The sequence below is a fragment of the Saccostrea echinata genome, unplaced genomic scaffold, assembly GCF_033153115.1.
Source record: "Saccostrea echinata isolate AGI-Se365-2 ecotype Australia unplaced genomic scaffold, CSIRO_AGI_Sech_v1 ptg000009l, whole genome shotgun sequence".
NCBI classification, from domain to species: domain Eukaryota; kingdom Metazoa; phylum Mollusca; class Bivalvia; order Ostreida; family Ostreidae; genus Saccostrea; species Saccostrea echinata.
The window spans coordinates 51802148-51815500 of NW_026889758.1; the positions used below are offsets into that span (position 1 = coordinate 51802148).

General features: G+C 31.5%; 1 protein-coding gene and 1 long non-coding RNA gene across 2 annotated transcripts; one reads left to right on the forward strand and one right to left on the reverse strand.

The window, feature by feature from the left end:
• The first annotated feature begins 4017 nt into the window (after nucleotides 1-4017).
• LOC133183079 (serologically defined colon cancer antigen 8 homolog) lies at nucleotides 4018-13353 on the forward strand. The gene is made up of 16 exons (XM_061318019.1): nucleotides 4018-4135; nucleotides 4573-4781; nucleotides 5884-6003; nucleotides 7088-7216; nucleotides 7555-7632; nucleotides 7759-7823; nucleotides 8141-8287; nucleotides 8688-8826; nucleotides 9773-9925; nucleotides 10353-10487; nucleotides 10739-10855; nucleotides 10997-11125; nucleotides 11841-11973; nucleotides 12189-12306; nucleotides 12539-12713; nucleotides 13094-13353. The coding sequence occupies exons 1-16, from the start codon at nucleotides 4078-4080 to the stop codon at nucleotides 13337-13339; spliced, it is 2151 nt and encodes a 716-aa protein (XP_061174003.1). The 5' UTR covers nucleotides 4018-4077; the 3' UTR covers nucleotides 13340-13353.
• On the reverse strand, nucleotides 4855-5918 carry LOC133183080 (uncharacterized). The gene is made up of 3 exons (XR_009720579.1): nucleotides 5872-5918; nucleotides 5505-5519; nucleotides 4855-4972 (listed from the first exon to the last, which is right to left on the reverse strand). It is a non-coding gene; the product is annotated as an uncharacterized LOC133183080 (long non-coding RNA).

Sequence of the window (13353 nt, forward strand, 5' to 3'; positions counted from 1 at the left end):
TTATCCACAAGATCTGTATCAATAAACTTTGATCTGTGGAAATCTTTTGTCATCAATTAATTTAATTTTTTACACATTTAAGTTTTAATTATATATTTAATCTTAAAAAAAAAAAAAAAAATAAACCAGACATAACTAGTCTAACAATCATTCATTTAAAATACAGTCCTTTAAATATCAATATCAAATATTTTTATATTGTTATCCACTGCAGTGATTGCAAAGATAACAAAAAGTACATGAATATACCTGTAATAGCCTTGATCAAGTCAAAAACACACAAAATATTTTTTTTTAAATAAAAATTTCTTTTACCATATAGTTATTCCACTGTCCACATAGATATGGGATATTGGACCTAAACAATGAGTCAGCCATTATCTAACAGGATAATAAGGAAATCTGTAAAGATTTAAGACATGTTTTCATATCACAGTCAACATAATGACTGGACATGGAGTGGAATCGCTATGTCAGTCCTTAAAGTGCCCCAAAAATGTTTCTCTTGCAAGGTTTTGATTAGCATTGGTAACAGAGGTGTAATCAAAATTTTTTTTACAGGATTGAAAGTGCTACTGGCGTTAGCATTATATAAATAAAAAAAATACATATACAAATATTAACGAGTGTGTGGGTTGGTAGCCCCTTGCTACAAATGAAGTGAAGATTTGTTGTAATCAATGTTAAGAAAATTCACTTTTAAATTAACTTGAAAACAGGATTTGCCCAATGGTTACTTATTAAATGAAAATTCCTTTCCAACATGAATGTCAACCAAATACCAGTATGTCTCCTAATATTTCTGCATATAACAATCTATGTATCAATTAAGCAGGTGCATGCAGCTATCAAATTAAGAAATTCCACTTACAAAGATGTATACTCCTTTCATAATTGTTTCTATATCAACAAAAGATAAGAACAAAACCAAGTCACATTCCCCCTGAAACAAAAGTCTCTCTAAGGTATGTTTTCCCAACCAGGAATAAAATATTCAAGTAGTTAAGGAAAAATTCTGGTCTTCTATCTGTACAACAGTCTTACAAAAAAAAAAAATCATGTTTGACAAACATGCGTCATGAACAATCTGTCTAGTCCCTCGATCTTACCATTTCAAGGCCGAGCAGAAATTCACGAAGACCTACTTCATTCTGCCAGAAGAATCCACTCTGTCGGGTTCGGACGTCCATGATATGCACAGAACACCACTAAAGGTGTATACATCCCCATCTTTTAACACTAGACCTTCTAAAATGCTGTTCTAAGTACAATGTCTACACCTATTGAATTTGATTTAAACGGCCAAGTTTACATTGAAAAAACCTTGTACAAATTGTATTTAAACAAATACAAAGCAAACATTCAACAAAAGCACACAATTCCTTTAAACATTTGAAACGGACATGTAAAACCCCTTTGAAAACATAATGACATATCTGACAAGGTCTTATCAACTTATAATCTAAAGTTAATTTTAAAGAGAATTCATACTTTCAAAACACAAGAAGTAGGAATCATGACTTTTTCAGTTCCCACACATTTAACCAATCACAAACTTAATTTTGATTCATAAAATTCCTTCATAGAACTCTATAGTCCATAGATTTTTATGCCTATTTAAAAAAAATGCCAAAAAAAATTTCTGTATTAAAAAGAACCTATCATGTACTAGTTGGTAATGGTTACTACCTGAATTGCAAGCGTCAAAACTCCTTCGTTTGAATTCCTATTATGTAAGTACACTTAACTTAGGCATATGTCACGATCCTTGTATGCAAGCTTTGCAAGTCAGGTCAATGACTTGTAAATAACAGTAGTAACTTGGGAAGAAATGTTCCTGCTTCCAAAACATAATCTTTCTACTTTGCTCCAATAATTTATGTTGTATGAAAGACTATCCCACTCATGCAAGTTTTGGTCAATATGAAGGACTTCTACTTCTTAACTAACTTGCACCCAAAACTTCAACCTCATAAACTGATTAAATAAATTATATGTTACTTGAAGCACCCAAAGCATGATTGAGAAGATAGAGTCAGAGATGTACATGCATCATCCATGCAAAATTAGTCTGGGTAGGCTAACAGATGCTAATTAAGGAATGGACCTAACTCTCTAAATTTCAATTTGCTCACTTTAAAAAAAAAATATGGAAGACCAGGGTCATAATAAGAATCTGAATTGACAGTATGAATATACTATAATCACTATAATATATGTATGCACTCTTCATGCAAATCTAGTACCCTTAAAGGCTTACTGTTACAGTTAATTTACTTGCTATGAAAGTAGCATAACAGGGATTGGTTTCGGTCCCAATAACTTCAACAAGTTCAATGGTTATAACATTATAACAATATCACTGGAATTGCTAGAATATGTATGGATAATTCTTTTCTATTGCTTCTGCGCTAATGCTTTCAACAAATGTTCATAGGATCTTTTAAGATTAAACAGTAAAACAAAATAAATTTTGCTAGCTTTCTACATTCAGAGAGAGAGAGAGAGAGAGAGGATAAAAGTTCTCAATTCTGGTGGAGGATTCTGTAAAAGGGAGGCTGATAGTCAGCCATATTCAAATACAAAATAAGATGCTTTTTTTTCAAAACAACAAAAGATGTTTATTTCTGTCCTTGTTGGATTTCTGTTTAATTTGCTTAAAATGGTTTAAAACAATAGATAAAAAAATATTTCCTAGCTATTTAGCCATCAAAACAAGTCTAAAGCACCACAAGTCTCTCCATTAAATATATTTTAACATTTTTAATTTTAAGGTCAAACTTGTATTTGTAATACTAATAATTTTCATTTCTTTTAAGATTCCCAATTTTGACTGTAACTTTCCCTACTTACAATTGGACATGGTCCTTTCCCCAAATTTAGATGTAAGCTGGCCGGAGCCCAATGAGTTCATATTTTCAGCTTCTGACATGGGTGATTTGTGGTGGATTCAATTTAAACATTGCAACTAGTACTTTAAAGTTGTTTCTATGTGCATGAAGTTGAGGCAGAGTAATTAAATATTCAAAATAAAAAGTTCCCCTTGTTCTAGCATTAATAAGAACCAATACTGCTTATGAGACTAAATTAAAGGACATCTATCTTGACAATATACATTGTACATGTATAAAAATCTCCCTTTTTTGGGATTTACTGATTAGCTATAGTGTCCCAGATTTGAGCATGGAACCCAGTCTGATTAAAATCAGACCTTCCACTACGTTCCTTTACTTCGATGGTAGCATGGAAGGTCCTTCCATTCGAACATCAGAATAAAAGAGCTAGTGGGTGGTTTGATTTTAATCACACTGCATGGAACCTTACACCTCTGTCACCACTTTAAAGACCTCAATCTTCCATGGACTCTTGCAATATGTACGTAATATACATATATAAAATAACATATTTTACATTCTTAAGAATGCATATATTTGCTTATTTTGTGTACAACTTACCAGTTACCACATAAAAACCATTACAAAGATGAAAGTAAACAGCCTTTTATATCAGATAAAGACAACTTAAAATTTGAAGAGACTGGCCCATCAGCTTGATTCTCAGGGGGGATAAGTATGTACAGCACATGTATAAATGTACAGGCTTCATTATCATATTCATTACTTGAATAGATATTAGAAATAAAATCAATTTCAATGTTTTCTTTGGGTGAGTTTTATATGACAATATCTTCAAAAATATGTTTTGAACCACACTTAAATCAATCAGAAAATCATTTTTTTTTATCAGATAGAGCAGACGAATTTTTGGGACATTGTCCACGATATCACGAGTTTCCCAAGATGACCATGCTTTTATCTTACCATGACCTTCTGTCCGCCATCCATTTCTTGGTCTAACTGTACATGACAACTTTGCAAGTATCTGCACTCATCTTTGTGGACAATTCTGATGTTTGTAACCCATATGATTATTAATTCATATCATTATCTCTTCGGATGGATGAGCTCATCATTTACCGGAAGTCTATCTGAAGAGTGTGCGTTATTCTTGGAGAATGTAAACTTCCGGTTATGAACTCTCTTCAAATGTGTTTTACACGGAGGATAAAATCATAAAATGTATTCATATGAAGAACACGGTGATGCTGTAGATAAATATCAGAGATCAGTCAGAGGTATTTTTATTCTCTGGTGTTTTTATGTTATCTTTTGTTCCTTCCGAAAGAATCGTTAGTTACATTGACTGCAAAACACAAAAGGAGGGGGGTGTTGACATTTCCTGATAATTCTTCAAGAACACCTCCCTACTTTTATTCCAACCATTTTTAATGTCATTTATACAGTTCTTTGTTTTGCTTTTATTTTAATTGCATTAAAATGAAATGCACAACAATTGTAAGGAACTTTATTACAAACATGTTTGGACAAGTCACTTAGTGTATATATTATAATATATATGATCAAATGAATGACTTATATAGTGCAGAATATGCATTGTTTAATTTGGTAATATGCATTTACTTTCCAAATTTTTTTAATACAAGATTTGTATGTTATCAGTTTGATAATGAAATTAGACTATTAATCTTAAATATTATTTTCTGAATTTCAGAGCGAGCAAATGCTAGTTTGCACGAACTTGAGGATGTGTTGTTGGGGACGTCTACTGGCAAACATAGAGCAGAGACAACTAAAGCAAAGATCCAGCTTCAGGCCACCGTGAATCCTCGCACATTGAAGTGGTATGAGGAAAATGCTCGGCCACAGAAATATAAGCATGCAGTCTCAAAGCTCAATGCTATGCTCAGCCAAGATTCACAAGTATGTTTGAAATTAAAAAAAATTCAAGTGCAATTATACTATTTATGACATTTTCAACAATGAATTACTGTATGTTATTTATCCCTTGAATAAAAGTGATAGTTTAGCAGTTTTCATTCTTGCAGTCGCCATAGATATAACATCGCATAACTACTCGGCTGAATGTTGTCACTGCTAGCCTACAACAATGCCTGAAAAGATAGGCAAAAGAAAAAGAAAAGAAAATATAATAAATAAAAAATTCAGTGTTTTGTAGTTGGATATGGAAATTATTTCACTCGTGATACAGGACTTTTTTGTATGAAATTTCCATATCCAGTTATAAATCATACTGAATTTCCTCTATGTATTTCATACCAATATGAAATACAAGGGGATGAAATTAAAGAAATGTAACTAATATTCATATTATTAATTTTAATATTATCCTCTTTTTGATGGGCCAGGGAAGTTTGAAGTAATTTTTCTGGATATAGGAATTGTAACTGAGTTATAGATGTATTTGACTTAATTGTCCAGTACTAGAAATTATTAAAAAAAATTTTCAAAGTTAAAGGACCAACTAAATTTTTATGATGAATTTGAAACACTTGTTTGTATAAATATATCCCTTAGATAAAGATTTTATTATCAATTTATCAAAGGAAATTTCCATTTAGCAATCTGTCAATAAATTCAGGGCACAAAGTATTGAAATATGTTTTTAACTTAAACATTACTTACTATTTATAAGGTCCTCTATAAGAAATAAATCATTATGTTAATTAAATACATACAAAGGAAAATTGTTATTGTCCATTATTAAATGAACTACAAGCCTGCTTAAAAAGAAAAAGTCACATGGTTTTTTAAAAAGCTTTCATATCAAAATATGTGAATACTGATATATAAAACATCAGTCTATATATTTGAATAAAAAAGTATATGAATGCTTTGATTGCTATTTAATTAACATTAAATGTTCATGACAATGAGACAGCTATAGTAATTAAGTTAAGAACATAAAAGAATATCAATCTTTCCATTATATATTATTATATATATATTTATTAGATATCATTATAAAATATCAATTAAGTTAAAATTGTACTTATAATGACAGATTCCCCCTCCATCACGACCCTCAGACAGTAGCGTTCCCTCTCTGGAGGAGGCAGCAGCTGTGATACAGGCTCAGACTGGATACTGTCAACAGCTGGAGGCAGAGAACCGCTACATTAAAGTCAGTTCACTCTCAATTGTCAATGGTTAATAAAGCATTAATATGCAGAAAATTCAAGTTTTGTTTGCATTAACTGTGGGTTGATCTTAATATGATGATACTAAACATGGATTAAATTAAATTTTTTATGGAGATGATTGTAAGTGAAGGTTAATGAGATCCATTAAAGACCATTCCATAGTCCTGGAATATTCTTGGCATACACATTGTTACTTTAACTCTAGCAACTAGGGCTGGGCAATAATACCAATATTCCGATATATTGCGGTACATGTATAATGGGAAAAAATATCGTATTGCAATACATTTTTGTAGTACCGATATATCGGCAAAATGTTTGGGCTCAGGTTTTCTATAAAAAAATATGCAGTATAAGTTGTCAGAAACGTTTGCGATCGTAGCAAATGGTATGGCAAAAGCTGTTGTATTGGTGTTTTCGATGCATAAATGTAATTAAATCAACAAGATAATTTTTTTCCTGGTCATTTAGCACAGTTATGCACATTCTGCATGTAAATGGAAGATAATGAAATAAAAAAATGCCATTTTAATTGGCGTTGAAAAAAATGCAATACATATCGCAATACAGTTAAAAATATCGCAATATATAGCAATACGAAATCTCTAGCCAATACCCAGCCCTACTAGCAACCCATCATTAAGCAATCATTTCAGTGTTAAACTATTTGATGCCAATTAATATTAGCAATAGAACCATTTGAAGTCTAATTGATATTCTCTGAACAACACACCTCTTTGTACATACAGGAATAAATATTAGGTTTACAACTTTTTAAAAAAATTATTTTCATATTTTCAAATTGTACCACTACTTTATATATCTTTAAAAAAGGTCATGAAGGAAACCTAATGTAAAATATTCCCTGTGAACAATTACTGTCATAGAAGTGTAAAGAAGCATCAACCTTCAGTTAAATCTATTATATTATTTTATTTTCTAAAACAATGTTTTTTAATGTATAAAATTGACTTTGATGTTGAAAAGTCAGCATGTTTCTTCATCTTTTTTTTTTCTGGCAAGTCACATATCATAATGTATAAAAGACATTAACTCTTTCTGCAGGATGAATTAGCAAATCTTCGAGCAAAATTATCAGAGATTATAGAGGAAAACAAAAGATTGCATGAAGAGTTGAAAACAAGTATCCTACAAGAAGTTGTTGGTGAGAATATCAATATGGAAGCCTCAGAGGTGAGAGTAGTCAGAATATAATGAACCAATTAGAAGGTAGTCAGGATATAATGAACCAATCAGAAGGTAGTCAGAATGTAACCAACCAATCAGAAGGTAGTCAGAGTACAATGAACCAATCAGAAGTTAGTCAGAATACAATGAACCAATCAGAAGGTAGTCAGAATACAGGGAACCAATCAGAAGGTAGTCAGAATATAATGTATTGAACCAATCACAAGGAACTAATTGTCCTTGTGCCAATTCTAGCAATGTTTCAGCATATCTTTGTTGCGTCAGTTTTTGTTTTTTTTTTTTTAAATCAATTTTAAAGTTTTAAATGTTTTTTCCCTCTTCAGGTTGAGAATTTCTTCTTAGCAGATAAGTCTGATCACATCTTCCACACAAGAGAACTCAAACATCTCCAAGTAGAACTGGTAATTGTAGAAGTTCATTTAATTGCTCTAAATTTTGAAGAGAAGTGCTGGGGATAAATATTAAAATATTTTATCTTTTTTGAGCAGAAATAATGTGTGAAGTGTGTATTATATTTTTGCTTTCAGGAGAGGCTTAGTTCACTTCATTCAGCAAGAGTCAGTAGACTCGAGACTCAGCAGGAACATTCAAGGTAATATTTCTATTATTAAAAGTAAGCATTGAAAATGTTTGATATTTTTGTGATGTGATCTTCACAAATGCTCTTTATCACTGCAGATTATTGCTTTTGAAATAATTTTACTTCAAGAAAATGACGTTCAGCAACTATCAATCTTCCAAAATTGCCAAAAAAAAAAAAAATAAATGAATAAAATTAAAAAGTTTTTGTCACATTCCATAAATACCATTTTCTGTACAGGGCAAAGCAAATTTTTAATCTGTATCATTGTAGTTTTCAGTTTATTTTTTTTCTTACATGCTTTGAATGTTGCACTTTATTTTCTTCAGGTCAGAGATCCAAAAGTATGAGCAAATGGTGGAGGATCTAAGATCTCAGCTGCGAATGCATGACAGTATTCCAACTCGAGAAAATGGGGAATTTGTCTCCGAAAAACAACGCAACTACCTCCAAATCACAATTGATAAATTAACTAGGTATGATTAAATAAAAAAGAGCATTCTTACCTGTGTATTTTCCCCATGATTGGAAGATGGGTAATTAAGCAAAAATATTGTGAGATTAATACTCAGCAACAAATATTTTAGATTAATGCTCTTCAGTATGATTAAAACTGCATGTACTCGGAAGATTCTCCAAGTCATTGTCTATGGATAAGTTATAAATATACACAATTAGCAATATGAATAAATATATATATAAACATTGATTTCTCAACATCAAAGTATAAACCAAGGGGAAATGTTATATTAAATCATTGATTATTGTAAAAAGTAAGTCAGACATGCACATACAAGTATTATTTACAAAAATAAGACAGCCATCTGCTTAATTCCATGCCTATTAATTTTGATCCTTTTATCTTCTGCTCTGTAGAGAAAGAGATGAATTAATGGAACATGTGACCAGTCTAAAATCCAACGTCCAGAAACTAGCCCAAAGGGAGGAGGAGGCGTACCAGCAAACAAAGAAAGGAATAGAAATGGTGGAGCAGGCTCAGCTGGAGCAGACCCAAGTAAAAAATGTTCTATATAACTGCAAGTTTAATTACATGTATTTTTAGATCGTATTTTGAATCAATGAAATATGAAATAGCCAGAATGGGTCTAATTGTTTGCTAAGTTATTTACAGCAACATACACTCCGTGTACATGCATATTCATTACTCTCTTGATAAATATATTGATTTTCTCATATACAAGTAGATATTAACATTCCACTTTTTTGCTATTAAACTCTTTCTATTTTATGAGAATGTCATGTACATCAATACAATTAAACTTCAAAGTGAAATATACAGTGATTTCACATGGATTACCTGTTTCAGAAAGTATATAAATAGACGCTGTAGATTTCTTCTTTTAAGTGAAAACTTTATTGCGAAAAGACTTGTAGATGTTAAATCACAAGAACTCGAATTCACGATAGGACTCTTAATTTAGAGTTCTTACATGTACTTCAGCAATATAAAAATAAGAATGAGTAATTTTATTTTGCGAGGTGTTTTTGTTGCAAAATTATGTGATTATAAATTCATCACATTTAATAAGGAATCTATTGTAGCTTTTAAACAGTAGAGAATAATTTTAAATATAGGATTTGAATGATTTTTTGCACTTTAATTATTTGCTTGAAATCACACAGGTATTCATTCAGTTTTTCATCACACATTATCTATTAGTCTGCATATCCATGTACCTGTAAATAATTTCTAGCACCATGAAATAGGAAAAAAAACCAGTGCCTAAATAGACATGTATTTACAAATGTCCTAGTACTTATTCTGCAAAGAAATAGAATTAGTTAGGGAGAAATATCCAAATTACCAATTTTGATGCTAATAAGAATTGTAGGAGATCATACTTGCCAACCTCCAACATGTAAAAATCTGGTCATGACGAGATTTCAAAATTCAGATAAATTTCAGAAAAAAAAATAGAAAAATAATATGTATTTCACAGGCTTTAGTTCAGAAAGAGCAGCTATCAGAGGAACTCAATAATATGAAGAAGAGATTTGATTCGTACATCCTGGACACTCAGGCCCGCCTACTGGAGGAGAGGGAGAGTGTTCGAAGAGAAAGTCAGATGATGATTGACACCATAAACAAAAAGGTGGGCAGTCTCTGAAGGTCAAAGTTCAATTCTGTGTTATTTTGTACGTTCTGATCTTGAAAAAAATCACCATGCGTTTAAAATTTTATCTACCGAGATCTATAAGCGAGAAATGTATCTTGGTAGATTCTTAATAAACTGTTTGCATATACCTGCAACTTAATAGTTAAAGGAAACAAGTTTAATGGAAAATGTTATTGTTATAAGACTAAAATTCACAGGTGTTTGTTAGATTGCTTATTTTTCTCATGAGCATCCAATCTCACGTGCTTGTATTTGAGCAAAAAATAAATATTTTATCGATGTAGATATATTTACAATTATCAAATAAGTTATTCAGTGATTTTTCAATTCACAACTTGATTACAGTTATATTTCCTCTACACAGTTCCGCTATCCTTTATCATATATAAGTCCTCTTTAACAGTTGAAGGAAATGACTGACCAGTATGCAGCAGCCTCTGCACAAGTTGACAAGCTGTCTCGTGAAAAAGTCGCTTACATCAATGAAATAGATGAGATGAAGATTCAGCTTCGCAGATTTGACAAAGAGGCTTCCATGGTAAGAGTACATTGTTTAAAAACTTATGTTTCAAATATATTTAAGTTATGCAAGTTTGACTTTATAGGTTCTGTCCATATTCAAGTATGGCTTCCACTTCACCATTTTCATATTTTCAGTTGAGAATCAAAGTAAACTTGTTCTTGATTTAGATAAACATTTTATATCTATTTTCTTAAGTTACAAGATTTATGTATGATGGTATTTTTTTTTAATGATGAAAATGTAAGAATCAACACTTTCTAATGCAGGCAGCAGAAACATATCGCACAGAATCAACCCACGCCTCCATACAGAAGAGCCATGCATCTCAGGAAGTCAACCATCTCAGGAAAGATCTGGAAATTACAAAGAGAGAGAGGGACCAAGTAAATTCATTTTAAATATTTCAGTTATTGAAAAAAAGCTTATATTGCTCCTCAAGCTTTACCAAATGGAAATTTTGTGTAGAGATAAACACTATAATTTCCTGCATCAAATTTAATGGATTTTGTACATAACATTTACAGGATAAAAGTAAACTAGAGATGGAGCTTGAAGCATTGAAACGAAGATTACACAAAGCTGAGAGGGGACTTGTAAACAGTAAAGAAGAGTGTATTCATTTAACAACAAATACACAGGCTTTAGAGAGAGAGGTACATGTATAAGGTTTTTTTTAAAAAAGTCGATGCAATTTTTTGAATGTGTGTGTGTGTGTTTTTTAAAGAAAAGTTATAACCCTGATATTACTCGATTATAATACAATTATCATCAGCTTTGGTTACCAAACATTGTCAAAAATGTATTTTTTATCATTATTAATCCCACAGTGGAAACATGAGGGTATATTAGTATAGTAGAATACTATGTGTAACATGTATATGTGATGTGATTTTTAGAACTGATGTGACATGATACAGCAAAAAGATAGATACTTTAAGCATTTATGAATGCAGTTAAAGGACATCATACATGTATAACAGGGTTATTTTAAACTTCCTGAAAAAAAGCAAAATTACTCATTAGAGCATTTATTATGTATTTCATCTTGAAGTATAAGAGTGATTTTATAATAAAGAAGGATTTTATCTATCCTTTTACTGTAGATCACAAAATTTTTGCGACACCTTATTTTTGCGAGAAAGGTATTTGGTATTTATAAGCGAGACAAAATTTTCACGAATTCAGGTTATTGGTGTATATAATTCTATACTAATAAAATAAACGTGAGAACGAAATTTTGGTGAGCAGACCGTCTTGCGTAATTACGTGAAAATAAAGTTCTCGCGAATAAACAGTGATTTACAGTATATAGACTACAGTCATGATTTACTATATTCTGATAATTAATGTTTTCCCATTCGTTTGAAGCTACACTTAGCGAAATTGGCCAAAGAGAGTGTAGAGAAGGGTAGAAATGAGGATTTGAAAGCCATGACCAAGAGAGCTCAAATGAGAGAGGAAGAGCTGAACAGTTTTATAGAGGACATAGGGGACAAGCATGGTAATGTAATGCTTATTGATGTAGGAGACAACAAGGTCATAGTTAAGGTCAAGGTCACTAATCACATCAGTAATGTACTATAAATTAGCTTTTACAGAATTTTATTGGCTTATTAAGTTTTTAGGTTTTTATTTGTGGTAAACATTAAAACATAATATAAGATAGCAGTACATTTATCTGTTTTATATTTTAGTAAATATTTCATATTTTGATAGAGAGGACAGCACAGGAAATGGATGTCATGCTGAAGAAACAGAATCGTCTTTTGGGCAAACTACGCGATGAATGTAGACGACAAGCAGGACAGATAGAAAAACTCACAAAAAGAAACAGGTTTACTAATCTACATTTAATTTTGGAAAGTCAACATTTTTGTGATGATTTACATCATGTACATGTATATATTACACTGTATTGTAAAAACGTAAATGTTTTGTTGTACTTAAAGTGAATACTATATTGGACATAAAATCAACAATCCTAGATAAAAGCTGGTTTGCTACTAGGAAAAATTTATTCTGTCTACCATGATCTTTAGATTAATTGCTTGTTTTTATTTTCGTAGGAATGAAAATGGTCAACTACGCAGACAGAATGAAGAGCTGAAATTACGCCTCGAGAGGGCAGTAACACGGTTGGAAGATCTTGACAACCAAGCAGATCAACATGGCAGAGTGCATGAGAAAATGAAAGACAGACTGAAAAAGATGGATGAACTTGCTCAGGAGCAAGGACAACAGGTAAATATTTAATAAGTATTTCTTCTTAAATTATCTTACAACATGTTTTCTTGTAAAGACGGAGAACTGAACACAAGCATAGTTTGCTTTAGATCATTTCAGTAATCAAGTTGTCTCCCTTTGCACACATTTGCCCCTCTCACCAGTCAAAACTGAAATGTCTATATTAACATTGCATTGTTTCACATGACACTTTTAGAATCATAGAGTTTTAAAAATTGAAAAAGAAAAAGTGGTCAGACCTTCCAACTCTCCCACATATCCATTGTATACAGGATATCAATGTTCAAGATAACAAAGTTCAATTGTTTATGTAACTAGAGTTGTGTGTTTACCTGAAACTTATTTGCTAATGTCTTTTTTTTTACTTTAATCAAAAGATATTAGATCTGCTGGCCCAGCACAGTGCATTGTTACGAGACAGACAACTCCTATCCAGAGAAGTGGAATTCCTGAGAAAACAGATCGTTAAATCCAATGAAGAGGATCTGGAAAAATTCTTCTCCTCCAATAAAACACTTGTGGATGACATTATAAAGAGTGTGAACTGTGAGGAAATGGAACTTAAGTATAAACAAAAATCTGTGATAATTTCTGACAACAAGGAGGATGTGGAAGACACATAGTGCCAAGTTTACTC

Bases quoted from the DNA above. Each gene is read 5' to 3' on its own strand.
- LOC133183079 (XM_061318019.1), top strand. From the start codon at position 4,078: ATGTATTCATATGAAGAACACGGTGATGCTGTAGATAAATATCAGAGA. The intron at 11,126-11,840 runs GTACATGTATAA...ATTCGTTTGAAG, and splicing joins CACAGGCTTTAGAGAGAGAG to CTACACTTAGCGAAATTGGC. The intron at 11,974-12,188 runs GTAATGTAATGC...ATATTTTGATAG, and splicing joins GGACATAGGGGACAAGCATG to AGAGGACAGCACAGGAAATG.